Genomic DNA, 22,256 nt, shown 5'->3' with positions numbered 1-22,256 from the left:
ACATGTAAACTCTTTATTGGCAAAAGATAAGAAACCAAAGACAATTGACAAACTTCCACAAAAGGTCCTCAATTCGATTCTACAATGTTAATTGTGAAGTTGTTTTTTAATGCAAGTTTAAAAATAAATTTCACGTCAATTTCGATGAGGTTTTTAATACTTTATTTCCAAGAGTATTCTCATAAATGATCACATGTACAGTCAAGGGCATAAATATATATACGTTCCCAAGGCTTCAAAAATACCTGTACAGTTGATTAGCCAGAAATATCTGTACGGTAATCCGGCCAAAAAATATGTGATCATTTAATTAGTCAAAAAGATGTAGACATTTACATGTCCATAAATAAATGTACAATGTCAGTCAAATATATGTAGGCAAATAGGAGGCCATAAATATCTATACACGCAACTCTCAGATACATAAAAACAAAGCCCAAGCCAAAAATATCTATACAGTCAAGGGCATTAATATGTACACATAATTCGAAGTATCATTCACATTAAAACTATTTTAAAAAGGTTTATATCAGCACTATAAATACTGGCCACTTAGTACTCGTACCTACTTAATTATAATAATGTATTCGAATGTCAAGTTTGCCATTGATATGCGTCAATTTGATTTATGGTACTATTCAATGGAAAAAATCAATTGTGTAAACAAATGTGGTGACTGACATTGACACTTGACTGACGACTGGCTGACTGACTGACTGACGTTGGCTCTAGTGATGTGAAAGCTCTTTAAGATACTTCAATCAGCAGTAAATAATTATTTTGAATTTACTCATATTTCATTATTATTGTTTTCCCTAAGTTTAATTTTTAAAAATGGCGAATCACGTATTCTCTTAGTCCTGTTCAAGAGTCATTCACAATGTTTCCATGTCCCTTTAAACATAAAATGTTTAATAGCATTTTCACGAAGTTTTAGAATTAGGTATATCTTCAAATATATATACCTAACGTTTTTTTCCATACAAACTTACACTCCCTTTATACCCCTTTAAGGGTAGAATTTTTAAAATGGTGAAACATGTATATCCACTTATATTATTTGACGTATATTTTCCCCAAGGTTTATGATGGAGTATTTTAGAATTGAAAGGGTCAGTTAAAATATGGATTAATTTAGAATTTTTTGCTGCTTAAGTAGCGTAGTAGAAAAAGGCAACCTGAGATATGTGTGCACAGGAGAATTTGTATCTTGACTCCTGTCCAACGGTGGTGTAGGGTTATAGTACGCAGTACGGATTGCTGAGGACCTAGGTTCGATTCCAGCGCTGGTCTCTTTTTCTGGTTTTTCTGTGCATCCATGTCTCAGTTTGTATTTTCGATATAATTTAGAAGAGGCATTTTTAAATTTACATAAGACAGGGAAATGAGAGTAGACACAGGGAAGTGATTCAAAATGATTGTTTGGTCCAACAATGGACTCCACAGTAAATATGATAAGTACTAGTAAATAGAAATCTACATAATTTCTACTATAATACTCTTTTATCGTCCAACTAGTGTTTACCCACGGCTTCGCACACGTAAATCATTAGGTCCAACAGCTGAAATACCGGGATTTTTAAAAATTGCCGTGGGAATTCCCGAAAATTAAATCGTTGTTTTCATTGACATTACATTAAAACAATCATGGTAAAATTTCATGACTCTAAGCCCAGCGGTTATTAGTTCGAAATTTTATCCCTATCTCGTGGGAATATCGAAATAAAAATAGGCTATGTTTTATTCCAGATGTCAAACTATCTATATACAATTTTCATGACAAAGCTGAGCGGTTGTCATTTCAAGATTTTATCCCTATCCCATGGGAATATCGGGATAAAAAGTATCCTATGTTATCTAACTTTTCGCCAAATTTCATCCAAATCCGTCCAGCCGTTTCAGCGTGAAGAAGTAACGAACATATTCACTCACTCACTCACAAACTTTCACATTTATAATATTAGTAGGATTAGTAGGATAGTAGGATAGGATTAGAAACCTTTATAAACCTTCATTAAATAGTGTAACTTAACACAAATATTAATATCTACGAATAAATTAATTTGCAGAGCCAGCCATAATTATCGGTAGGTAAGGTTGGTTCAGTCAAATAATTAATTTTGTTGGTACAGCACTAAATTTCCAGAGACTAGACCGACCATAGACCAACTTCGGTGAGGAAAAAATTATCATGTCAATTTGACAAATATAACGGATTTTCGTCTTCCATTTAATTCTATAAAATAAACATATTTACACGATTATTTAATGATAAAATGATTGTTAAAAACAGTGCTGAGCTCATTGAGATGTGAATATGATCGGGATTGGCGTTCAAATGTAAGTAACTACGGAGTAATCGTGAAAAAATGCTTTGTTTACACAATTGATTTTTTCCATTGAATAGTATTATATGTTATGTGTAATAATCTAATTTAATGCTATTCTGGATATCGGTACACGTTGATATTATTGAAAATATTTAAAAATAATGTACAGGGTTTGAGACCATATAAAACACCGCAACGTAATTATGTAGGAAGACAGAATTCCCATATTACAAATTGCTGAGGAATTGGGTGTAATGGTGAGTGCGCCGAATGTTTTTTTAATACCCCTTTTTGTAGCAAACTGGTATTCATTGACTTATTGTTACTTTTATTTGTTTTAGAGGAGTACTGTATATTTATGGGTGAAAAGGTATAGAGAAGAAGGAAATGTAAGGAATCATGCATCCAAAGGACGACCTGAAAGACCGTTTGCAAGCGGTGAAAGATGCAGATGGAGGGTATACAAAATATTAGGTTGTTAATATGAAGAAAATATGGTTTTTTTATGATGAACGTAGGTAATTTAAGTATAAAAAAAATGTGTAGACTTTTTTTATGATGAAAGTAATTTACCTAAGTTTTTCAAATAAAAAAATGTAGCTTTTAGTAATTTGTTTTATTTTTTCATAAGTAGGGGTATCAAAAATAAACTCCGGTGTGCACATGCCCGGCTATACGTCAACGATTCATTACAAGTATAAATTATTTTTTAAAAAAGGCTTCTAAAAGTGACCTAAATAAGGTACTTAGGTCGATACCTACTTTAAAATTAATGTCCAAAAATTATGCAAAAATATGTGTACACTTTAGTACCTTGTCTATTTTCGTCATATTTGAACTGTCACAGTGGTTAAAGTGACAAGGTACTAAAGTGTATAGATATTTTTGCCCTATTTTCTTGCCTTTCTTGTATGGTATATAGCTGTAAAGCAGAATATAAAATAATAGGGTGAAAGGTAACACAAATGACACGTCAATGACGTCACGATCAAAATGAAAAGGACAAAGCGATCATGACAGAACGGTGCTCTTTTCGGTGATTGTCATAATTCAAAATTAGAAATCTTGTTTGTTTGTTGTATAGATATTTTTGACTGTGTAGATATTATTGCCCCTTGACTGTATAGATATTTTTGGCTTGGGTTTTGTTCTTATATATGTGAGAGTTGCGTGTATAGATATTTATGGCCTCCTATTTGCCTACATATATTTGACTGACATTGTACATTTATTTATGGCCATGTAAATGTTTAGATCTTTTTGACTAACTAAATGATCACATATTTTTTGGCCGGATTACCGTACAGATATTTCTGGCTAATCAACTGTACAGGTATTTTTGACGCCTTGGGAACGTATATATATTTATGCCCTTGACTGTACCTACTCGTAAGTTGCATTTATATTGAAATAAGGTATTGTCTGTTTCAATTACTTACAAGGTAAAAAGTTAATACTTCAATTACATAAAAAATGACAAATAATATGTTTTATAAAATAGTTACTAGTAGTAGTAGTACTTACTTTTTCTGTTAGTTACTTAATAATCTTATAATATAAAAGTGAACCGCCAGAACGGGACAAAAAACACAAGACAGAGCAGGATAGCGCTCTACAACACCATTTTGACACGTTTCTCCCAAACAACGCATTATTTCTCTGGAATTTTAAAGCAATTCGATTCTTTGACCTTAGGAATCGCGAAAAACTTGAGAAAATATGGTATTGGGTGTGTACATTTTGTATATTAAGCAAAATAAAATCCTAAGTTCGAATTTCGAGCCAAAAACGAGCGATCTATTATCTATGCCGGTGTTGCCATTACGTTTTTTTATTTTTTATTATCACTGTTTTTGTACAGAAGTAATAATGTATTTTGTCGGAAAAGTTCGTATTTAAAGCCTGACCAGAAATATATGACTATTCGCCATGTTGCGGAATTTCATTGGAACTAATTTCTTACACTGGCAATAATTTGAATGATTGTCAGTGTCACTGTGGCGGTTTCTTTGAACAATAACAAAAAAATCCCAAAACGATTCGTAGTCAACAACGGATCATTGTAAATAATGTTTATAATAAACTACTGGAAAAAAAAAGCTTGGGGAATAAAACTATTTCGCTACAAAACCTTTACAAATTAACATCATAGCTAACAACACGTTGTAGACAAGTCAAGATGTCATTATAGTCTGGTAAAAATAAGCAGTAATTATAGTTATTCATAAACTTTCTAGGGATATCGGAGTCATCGATTACACGAATTACGAAAGAAGGTCGTTCCTCCTCAGGTTTTTGATCGCCAAAGAAAAAAGAAAGCATTGTTCCGACTATACTGAACTATTTGCCATATAAATATGAACAATGTGTGTGTGTGTGTGTGTGTATGTTTGTTACTCCTTAACGCTAAAATGGCTGGACGGATTTAGATGAAATTTGGTACGTAGATAGCTGGACATCTATAATAACACATAGGCTTCTTTTTATCCCGATATTCCCACGGGATAGGGATAAAATCTAAGAAATAATAACCGCTGGGCTTAGTCATGAAATTTGGTATGTAGATAGCTGGATGTCTGAAATAACACATAGGCTACTTTTATTCCAATATTCCCACGGGATAGTTGTTCTTACCACAACACCTCAATGAAGATAACGTTATAAATTTTAGGGATTTCCCACGGGAATTTTGTAAAATCCCGGAATTTCAATTATAACTATCAGATCGAATAGTTTACGCGTGCGAAGCCGCGGGTAAACTCTAGTTTCTCAATAAAGTACATATCACATTTCTTACTTTTAAAAGGTTTTTAGTGTGTAACTTTCGAAAGCATTCATCAGTATTTTTGTAGGTGTCGAATTTATGTTCATTTGGTTTTACTGCCGCCATATCGTTGTCGATATACACACTTTATTAGTAGCAGCGCCATAACACGGCCGTAAACCAGTTTGATCTAGGCTCACTAGGTTATTTTTATTTATGAAGGTTGGATAAGGAAACATACAGATGTTAGATAGCATTTTAACCTACGAGTTTTCACGAAGGGCACCTTTTTTTTAACTAGCTTGTATGTTTCTCATGGTTGATAAAAGCTTTCCCTTTTTTCTCCCACTTGTCTTTTTTTGGTCGAATCTTGCCAGTAAATATTTACAAAAATGAAAATCAGATTATCCACCAGGATGGTGTATTTTTAAAGCTTCGAATCCTTTAAATACGAAGGTTCATCCGATGTTATTTCCGTGAAAAAAATCTATTTTTACCTAAAATTTTCCATGTTTTTAAAAATTATGGCGAATGCACTTATTTACTTAGATTGTTGACCGAGTATTAGGTCATTAATCTAGGTATTTTTTTCTTTATAATGATTTTCAAAATCATTAACTGATGGCAGTGACTAAAGAACATTAACTTTAGCTTTATTTGGACTTCCTATTATACAACCGATAAAATTTGTGTAACGTAACTTCCGATATATTTTTAAACCATCCTTCAAAACGTAAAAATAGTTTTTCAAACCGGCTTAAAGTTATCGGTGAATATACATGAAAAATGATTATGCACTATTTCATATCGATACCGTTAAAAATCAAATCACCTCTTCGTCCGAAGTTGGTTAAAAATGCATTCCGCCTGTCCGTTTCGAAATTATTTTAAAACCATTACATATTGGCAATTCTTACAGTAATTTATTATGCGGTCAAGGAAATCAGCCCACACCTGCGAATAAATTAAATGGTGGGTGTAAAATTCCCAAAGTTGGGAACTACGGCCCAAGCTCTCTCATTCTATGAGGAGGCATATAGCCAGCAGTAGGACGTATGTTTAGAAGAGTAAGCTGAGGTGACGCTGACAGCCATTCATAAGTTGGGAAAACGAGCCACACAGACGCACGTTTGTGTGCTGTCATTTTTTATTTGCAATTTCATTATTAAAAATTTTAATATTTGACAGAAAGACTCGAGGGAGACGTAAAACCCGGAACACAACACAAAAAAACTTACAACGTCAAGAAATACGAGTAAATATTATAAATATGAAAGTTTGTGAGTGAGTGAGTGAGTACATACTGTTACTTCTTCACGCTGAAACGGCTGTACGGATTTGGGTGAAATTTGGCGATAAGTTAGTTTATAACCTGGATTAAAACATATGATACTTTTTATCTCGATATTCCCACGGGATAGGCATAAAATCTAGAAATAACAACCGTTGGGCTTAGAGTCATAAAATTTGGTATGTAGATAGTTGGACGTCTGGAATAACACATAGGCGACATTTTGATCCGATATTCCTACGGAATACCTAGGGATAAAATCTTGAAATAACAACCGCTGCGCTTAGAGCCATGAAATTTAGTATGTAGGTAGCTGGACCTCTGGAATAACACATAGGCTACTTTTTATCCCGATATTCCCACGGGATAGGGATAAAATCTCAAAATAATAACCGCTGGGCTTAGAGTCATGAAATTTGGTATGTATGTAGTTGGACGTCTGGAATAACACATACGGTACTTTTTATCCCGATATTCCCACGGGATAGTTTTGTAACTAAGGGACCCCATACATCCCTGTATTATTATTATTATTATTTTTTTATTTTTTTTTTAATTGTATACTGTAGTTTTTAAGTATTTTATTTGTAATTATTTTCTTTTGAAAAAATGACTCTGCCAAGTTTTTTGCGGCGCATTCTTCTTGGCAATGATGGTATTTCCGAAAGCGCTGGTAGTTTAAAAAATGACGTGTTAAAGTGCCCATTGCGGCCTATTTACTGAATAAATTATTTGAATTTGAATTTTGAATTTGAATTTGGATAGGGAATTTTTTTGAAATTTCAGCACTGGGTTTAGAGTCTTGAATTTTGTACAGTTATTCACAACACAACCTCAATGAAGACCACGATATAAATTTTGGAAATTTCCAGGGGAATTTTGTAAAATCCCGAAAATTTCAATTGTAACTACCAGACCGAATAGTTTACGCGTGCGAAGCCGCGGGTAAAAGCTAGTTTCATATAAAATTAATTATCATTACTGTTTAAAGTGATATTAATAATATCCGTGTAATTTAACAACAGGTCAAAGCAAAAACAACGCCAAAGCTACTCCAACAAAAACACTTCAATCGTAATTAAATTACGGCAATATTTTAACGAAATCAGACTTCAATCTTGTTTGCATCCATGGCCGATATCATTATTTCACCGCAGAGAATTATTCTCTGGCAATAAAGAGAGAAGTACTTATTTACTGCTCATTTTACTGCTTGTTGTACGATCACATTAATTAGATATGGCCCATTTTCCTTTGCGCTCATTTAATATTTCAATAAAAAATCGCGTTCCCGTTTTACTACCTTCATCAAGCTAGCTGTAATATTGCGAAGATTTGGAAAGATTTCCCTCACTAAGTTTGTCTTGTTATTAAATTTTAGAGATTTTAGCCACCATTTTAACGCTTATATTAAATTAACAATTGTGTGTCTTAATCTTTAATTATTTTTCGAAAGATTCGTCACTTTTATGAATATAAGTTGCTGTGACTCGAAATTGTTTCTGATGGTAAAACTGATGCTGGTTCCCGGCGAAAAGGAGTGTATATTATGTATTTTTATGTATTTATTTGCCGTGTCAGGTATAGAATAGGACGCATCCATCTCCTCCTATGGGTGTTGTAAAAAGAAACTAAGGGATTTGGGTTGAAAGTGAGCAGCAGCGCTGTCTATTGCAAATTCCATACTCGAGCATTGCGGTGTGAAAGGGAAATCACGACACTATTTTTCCAAGAAAGTAATGTTTAGTAGCTTCCAACCCTCAACCAACGAACACGACCACTGTCATGACATACCGACTTAAAAAATCATCCATTGATCTTATCTTGCAAGATAAAAAATACAATGCTCAAGACTGTGACTGTTCACATCACAAGTTAATATGTTCCTGCGCATCAATGAAATAAACCTTCGAAGTCACTACCGTCAGATTACTTTGAAATTAGTTCGGAAAATAATCAAAAGCACATAATTTCATTTCTAGAGAAGATATAATTGCGCGATATCGTGAATTTCGTCAATATTGTTTTAGGAAGCAATGTCGTGAGTTCCGAACTTCTACCTCAGAGTCCTGGCAATTTATCATATTTTAGAAATACAATAGAATTTCAATTTATTGCGGCGGCATTTGTAAAAGTTAAATAACATTTTATCCAAGGGCTTGGAGTGAGAAATCTGCTAAACACCCTTCATCAATAATGTAACACTGTTCCAGCGCGGATACTGGCACGGGCCGAATACTCAAGTGCTTGGCACATGTTACGAAGGATGTATAAGTTGGACTTAAAATTTCACAAGTGTTCAGAATCAGACCGAGGGAAAATTTTACGCCTTGGCGACGAGCCAGCTTTCCCTTTCAGCTTCGTCCAGAATTTATTCCAAAGCGTAAAGTGTTGCGCTTTACTGTAGCTTACTCTTAGTTCCAACTTTTAATTTAAGACACTTCGTACTACCAAACTTTGTTACGGCGTTTGTATATGGAATGAATTCATCCGTAAAAGCATTTATTTAAAAGAATCCTCAATAAAGTGCTCGGCTTTGATCTTTTCGGTTTACTTCCCAAAGGCACTTGCAATTTGATCGAAAGTTATTTTGTTTCCGCTCTCTATTGATCAATAATGTGGTTATTTTGTTGCTATTACAATTAAATTAAATCCGCACTCCTCGTGTTGTCTCTATATTGTATTAATTTGCTTAGGTCTGGCAAATTTAACCCTTTACAGGATTAGCAAAGGATCTTGGAAGATTCACAATTGCACTCGCTAAATCCTTGGCTGTGAAAATTTCCTTTCTGCCAGCACATTTGGGTTTCACAGCGGACGTAATTGGATTGCGCGAAGACAAACGTCTGCCAAACGTTGGATTGAATCAATTTTCAGATTTTGAATTAAGTGAAACATTTTCATATGCGATTGATAAAGCGATAAAATTTGGTAGCACTTAGTTATAAAATTAAATAACGTGAAAACTACCCAGTTATAAAACATAATTTACTAGCTTTTACCAGCAGCTTCGCACGAGGAAACCTAAGGCCTAACAATTGAATTGATAAACCGGTATTTCACAAAAATTCTCGAGGTAATTCTAAAAAAATACATTGTGGGTTTCGTTGACGTTACATAGTTAAAAAACTCACGCCAAATCATGTCTCTAATCTTAAATTACAACTAACTTAACGCGCTAAGGCTGCATTAGAAAAGTTGATAGTCGTTAAGTTTTCTTAAATTTTCTAATTTTCTGTACAACTTTCTTATTTTTTCCTTGAGAACCATCTTCTTGAACTTTTTTAAATTAATAAAAGTAGATGTAATTGGTAAAGTTATGGCGTGATTAAGAGAAATAGGGATTCATTTTAATCCTTCTACTTAAGGCTGCGGCTCCACTGCGGCGGAGACGAGCGGAGCGGAGAGAGACGTGTAGAGATCGTCCAATCTCTACACGTCTGATGATAATGAGGCAGAAACGATATGTGGATTCAACTAATATGATTGTTCGATCTCTACACGTCTCCTCTCCGCTCCGCTCGTCTCCGCCGCAGTGGAGCCGAAGCCTAATATTATAAACGGGAAAATTGGTGAGGATGGATGGATGTATGGATTGATGAATGTTTATTTATTACTCCTTCATGCAAAAACTACTGGATGAATTGGACGTATTTTAGCAAAAACGTTCCAATGCGCTGTCATGTTATTATTTAATTTCACTTTTGATGTCACTGAAATTAGTTCCAAAATCAAAAAAAAATTGTTGACGTTTGGAACGTTTTTGATAAAATACTTCCAATTCTGATGAGGTTTACACATAAGCTGGATTAATGTTTTACTTTCATCTTATTTGAGTTGCCTCTACAACGGTAGACTCTATAACTATAACACCCTTTACTATGCTGTTGAAAGTAAAGTGGACGGTGTTTGAATGTCTCTTTATATTCCAGTCATATTTATCCCCTCTATGGTAATAGATGTACGCGGAACGACACCAAATTCCGTTTGCTTGTGCTTAGTATCGCACATATTTGGATTTACGTGAGGGTTGTTGGAAACATGATAATGTTTCAGTTTTCGAAAATAGTATATTACAGTATTGTAGTTTTTAGCGGTTTTAAAACTGATTTCAAGACGATAGAATTATTCTGCTTGACAGTTTTAAAAAATTACATCGAATTGGTCTCGGGGATTATTATTTCACATGAACATTTCTTTGCCTGGCTGTTTAATAAAATATATAACTTTCATATTATAACTTATTAACAACAGAACACAGCTACATTTGAAATTAAATATCAATCTTAAAACAAACCATTTTTTCTTCTTAAATGGTGGTTATTAGTTGGTGTGCCTCGGAAAAATAAGGTTATTGCATAAATCTAAATAGACGGACGGAAGAAAAATACTTCCTAAAGAAAATACCTCCTCACCATCACGGTGTAGTACCATCAGCCAAATAAGTGGTCTGTCAATTTTTAAACAAGTTCCTATCAAATGAATATGTCGCTAAAGTCAAACTTTCAAGTTGACAGCCACGTCTATTGGCATTATTGGTTTTTGACATGCAAACGATTATCAACTTTAGGGTGGTAGACCACATCTTTGGCTGATGGTACCTCCAAAAGTTTTCGTTATAATAGATGTACCTTGAACACAAAAAGTTAGCGGACCACTGGCCTAGTTGATACTCAAAGGGGCTGTTTCACCATCCATTGATTAGTGTTAACTGACGGTTAAATGTGATGCCGTCTCCGTCTATTCGAACAAAATAAATAGAGACGGCATCACATTTAACTGTCAGTTAACACTAATCAATGGATGGTGAAACAGCCCCTAAATCTGTAAATATGTTGCAGAACCATCACCATTGTACGACAACAACCACTACCACGAGGAATGTCTCCGCTGCAACTCCTGTGGGCTAAACCTGACTGGACCAAATCAGGTCAGTTTCTAATTACAGTTGACTTTTTATTCTCTCGCAACAACTTCTCCAGGTGCATGGGAACAGCAGTTCGCAAGGGCGGCGTACTAAGTTCAAACGCAAAGTGTATTTTTATATTCCGGAGATAAAAACGACTGTTGCATCATACGTGGAAAGAAGACGTGTCTGAATGTCTTTACATCTTCATTTTCAAAATGCGCTACTTTTAGATTTTTAGATTCCTTTGTGTCCCTGGAAAATATGTGCTTAATGTATACTTTAAGTGTATGCTACTGTATCCATAGCCAGTGAATGTAGCTAGAATACAGTTCCCTTTTCATTGAAAAGAAAGTCCTCACTTTGCTGTAATAAATATCCAATAAATAGGAAGGTACGTGAGTCAAACAGCAATTACCTGTTGTTTATGTCCTAAATCAAAAATGCACCACATTCTAAAATATAAATCCGTTTCAAAATAGGCTAACGATTTTAAATGTGACTATGCAAAAAAATTGCCAACATGTTTCAATCCAAGGTGTTCAATATTTTTATATTAAGTATAAAATTTCAAAAAACTAAATTTGAAAAGCTCAATCTGATTTCTTCGCGGGATAGATATCTCAAACAGCCCTAGGCTCTTCAATGTTTAAAGTAATGTAAATGTTTTATTGTGTCGTAGTCATACTATAAAAAAACCTTATATACCTTATCTACCATCTCCCACAACATCCGGTACACCCATAGTTTACAACTCCATGCGGCACTAAACTTTAGGGTTCACAATATTGTTCACAGTATAATCCTAAAAGATATCTTTCCATCGGTGCTTCGGCCCGAGCCTCCATTACTATAATGAATAGATAAAGAGCAGTAAACGCAACCCTTTCCAAAAACCAAGAGTATAAACTGTTGGAGAGTTAATGGAGCCCCTCCCCAGTCGGATGATAATCAATAGACGTTTCTGCAATCATGCTAATAGTCTAGTTTCACAGCGCAAACAGAGTTTGTTGACAAGGAACCGCATTTTTGGGTCACGCCACGCTACACTTTTCTTTGCGTCAACAATCGGGATATCTTTGAGTACTTATAGCAATATTTGACGAAAAATTTTACCTGCTACATTTGTTTGGGTCATGTCAGTTCATTTAGCACCTTTACCTCTGAAAAAAAAGGATAGCTGAACTAGTTTGGCTACTTGACGTTTAGCCAAAATGTACTAATTACTCGTAGGAACCAAAAATTATCACCTAACTTTAAGCTACTAGTAGGCCTTAGTTTTGTAGTCACTCAAGTTATGTTACAAGCAACAATTTTTTTGTTACTGTTAGCGAATCTTTTTTACAAGCTTTTATTTAGTTTCACCTGTCCCGTTGTCAGTCTGTCTATCTGTCTATCTGTAATCAAATCTTGCAAGTTAAATTCGGCCAACTTCCAGTGGTCTGATTGTCTTGAAATTTGGCATACTTATGTAAATTGCGTGACGATACAATAATCTGGTAGTGACATCCTGGTAGTCCAGCCAGGATTGTCTCCGCAGGACGGAACTCTTCAACGGTTAATGGCATCAACTCGAAATTTGGTATGCAAATGTAGTTTAGGTGACAATGCAAGTGCAGCCAACGAAAAAGTAGAGACAGCAAAAAAAGCTTGTGTTAAAAATGAAATTTTTACCAAAAACTTATTTTTCAGTGTAGCATTAATAACATAATGCGGCTATACATAAACAAAATCAATGTTAAACATGTAAATCACTTATGCGTTGAGTTCGTAGACAATTATTAAAGCAGTATAATTTTAATTTCCTCAGTGGCAGTACCACAGAATAAGTAACGAAAGGCACTTATGTCCTTCAAACTGTCCTTAATGTAACGAAAGGTAAGTAAGTTTGTCCTGCCTTTGACTTTTCTTTTTGTTTTTTTTTTTATACAGCCAAAGTATATTGAACCATTTTATATCGCTAGCAATGTCTAGAATCGATTGAATTATAGGAACGCCGAACGACCGCCACAGAGCATAACATTGTGATTGACGGGGGCCATATCAAAGTATAACGAAATAAACATTGTAAATATCACGTTTATATTTCTTGAAAAGTAATGGTTTATATAGTCTTCATTTGAGCCAGTATTATCGCCAGTCAACTCAAAGAAAGTATTTCGTACCAGAAGTTATTGAATCGGGTATAGGAATCTGCGTACTAATGCAGGTATTTGGTTCAATACCTTTATTAATTGATATGCCTAAAGATTGTTAGGCAAATCGTATAACAATTAGTTTTGAACAATATGACACAAGTAGGTAGCTAGTCAATTCATGATATGGCGGGTACGCCGCCACGATATGCCTAGGAATTTTATGATCGGGCGACGATACAGATATTAATTTATGGCCTCGACTGTGCAATGTGCATGTACATATACCTACGCACCCCACTCACTGTTTTAAATAGCTTATTATATTCCAAATGTGCGATTTACATTTAGACCTTCACCAAATAAGTTTGTAGGCATCGATTGGAATTAATCAAAGGGGAATTACAAAGGAAACCCGCCATGAAGTTATTAGTCCCGAACACACGAGCCCGCGGGCTGAATGAAACACTACAAGCAAAGCGATTTCATCATATAAATCGTTATGAGGAATGATCCAGTTGATTTGGTTGCTTACTATGCTTTGGTTTGGTCGCGGCTGCAATTCTCGGTTCTGTTATGTACTAATGTAGAACATGCAGATTTTCCGCTTGTGTTAACATACTAACTTTATGGCATTAGCAAGAGGGCAGACAAAAATAGGATGAAATAGTGTAGGTACGTGGTTTGTCTTCCCTTGTGAACGCGAATCGTGTGGCGTTCGTTGAAAAGGACCACCGACTACCCCGAAACATGTCAGCCAAAACTCAACTTTATATCGTGAGTGTCCGTTTAGTTTATTATGCAAGTGTCACACATGCTAAAGTTTTGCATTATATACGTACTTGTATATAATACGATATTTGACTATTTTTGTTTATGTTACAAATCGGAGCTTGACACTATGTTTTATGAAAAATGAATTACTTCAAAAATGTTTAATATAAAGCACATTGAAATCACATATGATTCGCTTGAAACCTTCTGTCAGATCGCATTAACTCTTCTCAAAAATCACAGCCTGGATGCAAAAATAGTGAATAATATTTGTAACAGAGTTTGTGAAAACGAAATGGAAAGGTTTTTTAATGGTTGTAGTGAGCAAATAAAATTCATTCGATGCGGCTCCAATTATGAAATACGTATCACACAAACTGCATCCGTTGTTTTAATAGTGCGGCAGCCATTTTGGTATTTGTTGGCAAATAGTATCTGCATCGGATACCTATGTAAAACGGGCATAGGATTTTTATACACTGGTTCATTTCTATCCAGCTTGGCTCCTATAAAGATAAGCTTTTACGCCACGTCATGAATATATATCAAAGCTTATGTGCATTATTTGCAAGATGTGGCAGTCGAAGATATGGCAAACTTACGCTTCACTCTTTGGGTTGCACAAAAAAAATTCCACGATTCGTTAGTAAATTGATCAAAAACATTGAATAAAACCACTGATGTATTAAACTGAATAAAACAGATTTCTCATACAAAGTGCGTATACTGAAAATCTCAAACACCCCAAGAGCCTGTTTTACTTAGTACTATCCTTCACTATTTCAAATAAATATTCCTAAGTTTTTCGCGGATCCGTACCTACATATAGTTAAGATTCCTCCCTTTAAATACAGAACCCTAAAAATTGTAGTAACATTTTTAAATTGGATCGCAAATGAGTTTACACACGTACATCTACGTGGCAATTTTAAAAACAATTTGCATAGCTAATAGCAAATTCAGTTTCAATTAACACGTCCTTACGAGATTCAATATAGACAAGCATATTTGTAAACCGCGTAAAAATGTTTACACCAATACAATTCGTTTACAGTTAGTTATCATGCATTGCATTTTCCGTTACGTCTGTGTGCCTGCGGTATATTAAATTACTGTTTTAAAACATAACACTGCTGCATCCAATAAATATTAATATTTGTTAATAACGAGACCGTTAGTAAATTTGTTAATACTAGTTAGGGAGCTGATGAAATTTCAAATGTTATTTCGCACATGAATGTTCATAGTAGATCTTATCTTAATCCTGTGCTGGAAAGGTCAAAACACTAAGCTACTTTTTTTTACCAGCGAAATTGTGCGAAAAAATTAGACTCAAAATAAAAATACAGTGAAGATGAAGTCAAGTCTCATTTATGATTGAGTATAACAAATCTTGATTTTAAACATTAAAAGCTCTCGAATTTTTTGATTAATTTGCTAAAACTCTTCATCTGACTTATCAGTACGATCTCAGTGTAAAAATCCCTGTTGGCGTTGAAGAGTCAGCGCTTAATAGGGTAAGGGCCTTTATTAAAACCCGTTTGTGCTCGTTTCAAATTAAGGAATCTTATTAAACCTTAGTCCATCGAAATCGGCGATTTGTGAAGAGGATAAAATGGCGGGCGTTTAAAAACGCGTGATAATATATACAGGCGATGAAACGCGGACGAAATTTCGGTAGAATAAACAACCTGAACCAAAAATTGGCCAAGTGTGAATCAAAAAATTACAAGTAAGTGTACCTATACAAAAAATACAAGTGCCAATTAAAAAAATGAGCAGACCCCCCAGTGATGCTCATAGCCACACAGAGAAGATTACGTGATCCCACCGGCGATGCTCATGGCAGCCAACGTGTTAAAATGCTCAAGCGGTCGTGATGAACTTTGGTACGGAGTTTGAAACACTGAGAAGAACAATTTTTAGAACAATTTTTATCCCAAAACATCTTATAGTTCCCACGGGCTCGCGATTGTATTCTTTGCAGACAAAGTGATGGGTAAGAACTACATAGTAGGTAGGTATATTTGGAGCAGAGAAATGAATACAGTATACACAAATAGAGCCGGGATTCGTTATAATTTTGTTAAACTTCGTAACGTGAATACTGCAACAACTAACTTTAACAAATAATACACACTGTACGTTGTACGTGCTTCAAAACTTAACAAGTGTCACGTTGCTTACGGCGAGCATTATGTATACAAACGTATCTTACGTAAACTTATTCTTAGAATACGAGTACGATTATTAAAACTGTTCCAATTCAAAAGAAAATACGCGAACAAACTTATGAGCACGAACTCTCGCTTGGAGCATTTAGTTCACTTATACTTATAACCAAGAAGGCTTGAGCAAGATTAACTTAGCAAAAAGTGCTTGATGCAAAATTGTTTACCCCATCACCGTCAGACGTCTACGTAAGCTGCAAGATAAACAGGTCGGTAATTCGAGTCCGGGAGAGGGTCAAAAGATCCATTACGCCCACGATGTGTAGACAAAGGCTTTTAGTTATTTAACGAGTCCAACACTGAAATTGAGCATTACCATTTTACCATATAAAGGAGAATGGCAAAATGTATACGTATCAAGAATCCAGAATCGGTTAAAATGAATCATATATTCATCATCATTCATTAGCCGGAAAACGTCCAAGGTTCCGTATCGCTAGCCCTAATTTCGTAGGTATCTACTAATATACTATAATATATATAATAGGTATCTAATAATACACATAACAAAACATCTGCCGTCATTTTATGTTTCATAATCATAAGTATTCATTAGCCATATATAGTTTCATATGACATGAATGTGTAGCGCCATGATGAAACGTAAACTATAGAATCCATAATAATAGTCTAGGTTACCTAATTTCGGTTTTCGGGCTGTTTTAAAAAAAACTTGAAGTCGTCGTTGAGTCGGTAGCTTGCTACGTTTCGCCCTGCAGGGCTACTACAAAACTCGAAACTCGAAGTTCCTGTCATGCGGTCCCTCTGACACTTATACTACTTAATTCGAGAGCGAGAGGGATGGTACGATACGAACTTCGAGTTTCAAGTTTCGTAGTAGCCCTGCTAGTCTTGTAACCTTACCTACCGGAATCACTTCTGCCCCGCCCGTCAAGTCTTGCTCACTTGTTGCCAAATTTTTATAAATTATTCTTGATTGCCAATGATTATTATGTTATAAATAATTATGGACCATGAGTACAGATCATGATTATTTAAAAATATGGCTACTGAGATCATAGCACTTGACTTTTAAATAGTACACTAAAGAATAAGGGGAACTAACATGATGGCAAATGAGGTCTTTGATTACTATGGCAAATAAAATTAGCGCAAAGTGAAATGATAGGAAACGAAGGGATACCAACGTGCATTCTTAAACAAAGACCCTTAACCCTAGAGTAATCGCGCCTTTCCGTAAAACGCGAGTGACGCGTGGGGAGCATTTTGCCGCCCATACTTAATACGATATTTTTTGAAAAATAGGAGTTATATGAATTTATGTTTATGTTTAAAGGATAGAATAAAACACAAACTATCATAAATAGAAACATTTATAAAAGTTTTATACTTAAATAAAATCTAGAAAACACAAGCTATGGGAAATCTTATGCAATTTTTTTTTTGTTTTTTGCAACCTCTTTACAATTTTTTATGTAAAAAAAAAGTTAAACTTGATAGCTAAATTACACGTTTTCATCATCTATAACCTGTATTTCAGCATTTTTCGTCTTCTATTTTTCTTGGACGGACATACTGCGCATGCTTATACCGTCCCTACCTGATGGTATATTTTGATGATCCAATGCTACAAATCAGGCAATTTGGTTTTAGTTGTTTGTGCAATGTGTTTATATTGGGTCTTTTAATGATATGTAGTCTAGTCATCGCCAGGGAAATTCCTTTCAGAAATGTTCGTCATAATAATGACTGGTCAGTATTTTCTTTGTATAGTCACATAATAACTAATAGTAGTACCGTACAGAAGGAACTCGTTCAGGTATAAATCGTTCCATATTTTTACGACTTGCACGTGAAATTGAAACTTATCATGTTACACGAGCGTTCAAATTATGCATGCACCTACTACACTTACAGAGTACCTATTTAACTATATGATGGTTAAAATTAAATACAAGAAAATGGCTTTTTAACTTTCAATATCTTTCGGAATTCTGAAAAATGATAATTCCGATTCCTGTACCTTCTTTTTATTAATACATCCGTAAACACTACAATATACCTTAAACAGATTATTTCGTTTCGAAGTCATTGTTTACGCGCGACGCGTCCAGCGTGCGAGCGAGCCTAGCGGCAACCCACGCCCGTTACCTGTTGTAAAGGTGCGCCGGCCGAACGTACTAAACTGCGTAGTGTCCAACCCCTGGTATAGTATCTGACTATTTAATCAAAACAAACCAAAAATGAATGTTAATACGATATAACATCAAAATAATACAAAACGCATTGAAAACTAATAATATTTCAATTATAATAAAAAACCAGAGCCACAAGCTTTACTGAGGCGAGCAGTCGCGCAGTGAGCAATTTGCCGCCAAACGCGGCACATCTGCGACAAACTTTGTCTCCTGCGGTCACCCGCGCACTGAATTTACTCTAATTTCTAAAAAAGAAGGTGAGGTACGGGGATGCTACTAGGACTTTTGACCTTGACAAAAGCATCGTGTACAATATAATATGACTATTGTTCCGCGGGTGGCAAAATGCTCATAGCGCGAGCACTTTATGAACCGCCACAATGAAAAATAATCTACCACCTGAATTGAGTTAAAGCAGTCGCTGTAGCCGGAATCAGCCGGGAGGATTACATTAAATAGTATTTTTTCGGACCGCCGTCGCTCGTGCGTGGAACCGTTTTAAATGGAGGGTAAACTTATGAGACTATGACGGCACGCGACGCGACGCAATCACGGTGACATTGCCGGATCCCGCATCGATGCAGAGCGCAGGGCTTTGATAACGCCGGCGATACCGCAATGCTGGTACCCTTACGGTAATGCACTGCACCAGTGATACCTAATGTGATCGAACACGCCATATTTATTTAGATTTTTTCTAAAGATTGGGATGGATTTGTTTTTCTGTTAGATGTTCTCCAGGCGTTTATATTCTGCGGTCCTCGTTATACGTGTTTCATATGTCACTTCCCGAAATCGCTAAGTAAGTACTTAGTAGGAAAAACGAGTATTTTTTCCTTCTAAAAGAAACTTTATTTGGTACAGAGACATGTCTATGTAAATATCTAATAAGGTGGCAAGTTAGAAAAAGGGTTGCCGCTACGGTAATAAATAAGAAAAGGTTCTAGAACTATAAACAGTAGCGTGCCGAAGGCCTAGTGAGCTAACTTGTAACAAACTGCCTCTTGCACTGTAATAAAATCCGATAGGTACTTACTTGTAAGTAAGTAGTATTAGAGTCATGCAGTCTTCAATTTGAGCCCAATAGGTACTGAAATGATAAAGAAAGACTTTTTTACCAAGCATGTTCACAGTATTGTTGAAGAAGAAGAATAAAAGTAAAAAGGCGACTTAAACATAATATGAAACATAAAATATTGATCGATTGTTCGACAGCTCTTTTGAAAAAATAGTAAGGTTTCTCAAAAGATTTCCGGAAATAATCGCTCCCAAAGTAGCGAAAATTATGCCCCCCCCCCCCCTCTATCTTGTAAACCGTTTGTCCAAAAAATATGGAAAGGTAACGCTTAATAAATACTTTCAACGAAAATTAGTTTCAACATGATCGGATATACCGTTTTTGAGTTATTGCCGAAAAACTGCGCTTCTCAAAAAAAGAACGTAAGTGCCGTGAAGATACGCTCTTTTTCTGGTAATTGATTTTAAGACTGTAGTAAGTGTTTTAATTCTGTTATAACGCACATAATATTACTTGTTTTTTTTTTGTAATGGCCACGGAACCCTATCTTGGGCGGGTCCGACACGCTCTTGGTCGGTTTTTTAAAAGAACCTGTTGTTAGGAGCCAGGCAAAACAAAGAAGGAATGCAATATACTGATATCTGATTTCTGATATCAGGGCCCAACTGCATAACGAATTACAAGCTAATAGTATTAGCGATTTTGTATTGAAATTCACTCATTCATTCATTTTATCACGTTTCATGTCACCTTTTCATTTTTATTCTTCAACAATACTATAAACATGCTTGGTAAAAAAAGTATTTCTTTATCATTTCAGTATAATTCCTCGCATTGCTTGGTATAGTTCGGTCGATCGTCCCAAAGCCCCTAAGTTATCCAATGTTACTCTCCGCGTCTTTTAATTTTCTTTTCGGATGTTGGTTTTACGCGGGTCTGATCCCATTAAATCCGTCCCTAGTTTACGGAACCTTTCAGCAAATGGTAGTGCGTTAGGCCAACAATATAGAAAAGAATAGAAAAAAAATCTGTTCCACGTTCTCATTGTTTGGCATCATATTTATTATTATTATCTCCTTTATTTATTTACATTCTTAGTTAAGGTTTTTTCAATAATTATATAAAGTAAAATACAAAAGATTACAAACAAAATAAAAAATATTGTAATTAAACCTAACCTAGTTTGCTGCCGGTGGCGGGACAGGGCCCAAGCTACCGGTGGTCAGCAGGGCTACTACGAAACTGGAAACTCGAAGTTCGTATCGTACCGTCCCTCTCGCTCTCTTATTAAATAGTATAAGTGTCAAAGGGGGCGCACGACACGAACTTCCAGTTTCTAGTTTCGTAGTAGCCCAGCAGAGCCGCAGAGTGAAGAACCTCCGGACGATGAGAGCCGTGTCCAGAAGTATCGCCTTCTGTATTGGCCCTGATTCCAGCCATCTAGCGAGAGTCTCTTGAGATGTTGGTCGATACTCTTCGCTATTCGCTTATTATTATTATTATCTGGCCTGAATTGACGTACCACTCCATTCCTCCATTTCTCCCGATCCAAAGAAGCCTTAGGCCAGTCGTCGAGAAATACATCCAGGTAGTACCGTCATCTGTCTGGGCCTACACCGCGCTGTCGACATTTTTTTTGTGTAGAGCTAGAGCCCAATGTTTATGGCTTACTGTTTGTTTTCCCGCTGCTGCATGTGCATACGCGAAGAGAACAGTCAATTATTGTCATTATTGGAGTAGGTACTCCAACAACGTTAAGAATTTCTAAAACAATTAAAAAGGACTGTAAAAGACGTAAGTAGGTATCCAATAGAAACATCATTTTAATAATTTGTTTTCTGTATCGCTTACTATGTCTGGTGTACAATAAAGAGTCTTTGTATTGTATTGTATTGTATTGTATCATGTCCATGGACAGTTTTACTATAGAAAAATAACACAAACAAGCCTCGTAGTTTTCAACGCTGAACTCTCACTGCAAATTCCCGGAGCGTTACAACTTAGGGATCTTTAAAAAACGAGCCTACCAATTCCTTAAAGGGTCGGCAACGCACCTGTGATTTCCCTCGTGTTGCGGGTGTCCATGGGCGAAGGTGATCGCTCTCCATCAGGTGACCCGTCTGCTCGTTTTCCCCCTCGTTTTATAAAAAAAAAACTACTTCTTGCTGCAATATCGAATAATAAAAACATTGATAAGTTGAGTAAATAATTCACGGGGTTGTATGGCAATATTTCAATACAAAACGTGGTATAGTTTCCTCTCTGGATCAAAGTATGCAAAACTCTTGGCAAACTCGAAGCCAACCGGTATTATTTTTATTTATTATACCGTTTACGGTATGGTTTTGTGCCATATTGCAGGGGAAGGACAAAAAGTGCCGATGACGTCAAACAACTTATGGGATGATTTCAAATAGTTTTTTTGATTTTCATAAATAATTATCATATCATTTATCAACCTCTTTATTAAACGATATGAAATTTATTTTATTCACTGAATTCCATTGATTTATTTACGATTATTTTGTTACTTCATTAATGCTTACTTTGTTACTACATGTCACACGGAAGTTTAAATAAAAACATCATCTTGTGTGCAAGATTACGTCATTTTTACGTCATCCGCACTTTTTGTCCGATCCAAGAAG

General features: G+C 35.4%; 1 protein-coding gene across 1 annotated transcript in view; it reads left to right on the top strand.

Annotated features, from left to right (window-relative positions):
- Nucleotides 1-22,256, top strand: part of rsh (Rap GTPase activating protein radish) — a 204,271-nt gene that overhangs the window by 112,332 nt on the left and 69,683 nt on the right. The window contains exon 8 of the mRNA XM_074090187.1: nucleotides 11,227-11,315. Within this exon, the coding sequence (XP_073946288.1) occupies nucleotides 11,227-11,315 (89 nt within the window). The remainder of the gene's footprint in view (nucleotides 1-11,226; nucleotides 11,316-22,256) is intronic.

The sequence above is a fragment of the Choristoneura fumiferana genome, chromosome 7 (assembly GCF_025370935.1).
Source record: "Choristoneura fumiferana chromosome 7, NRCan_CFum_1, whole genome shotgun sequence".
Classification (NCBI taxonomy): Eukaryota; Metazoa; Arthropoda; class Insecta; order Lepidoptera; family Tortricidae; genus Choristoneura; species Choristoneura fumiferana.
The sequence above is the reverse complement of the archived record's forward strand: the minus strand, read 5'-3'. Positions and strand labels throughout refer to the sequence as shown.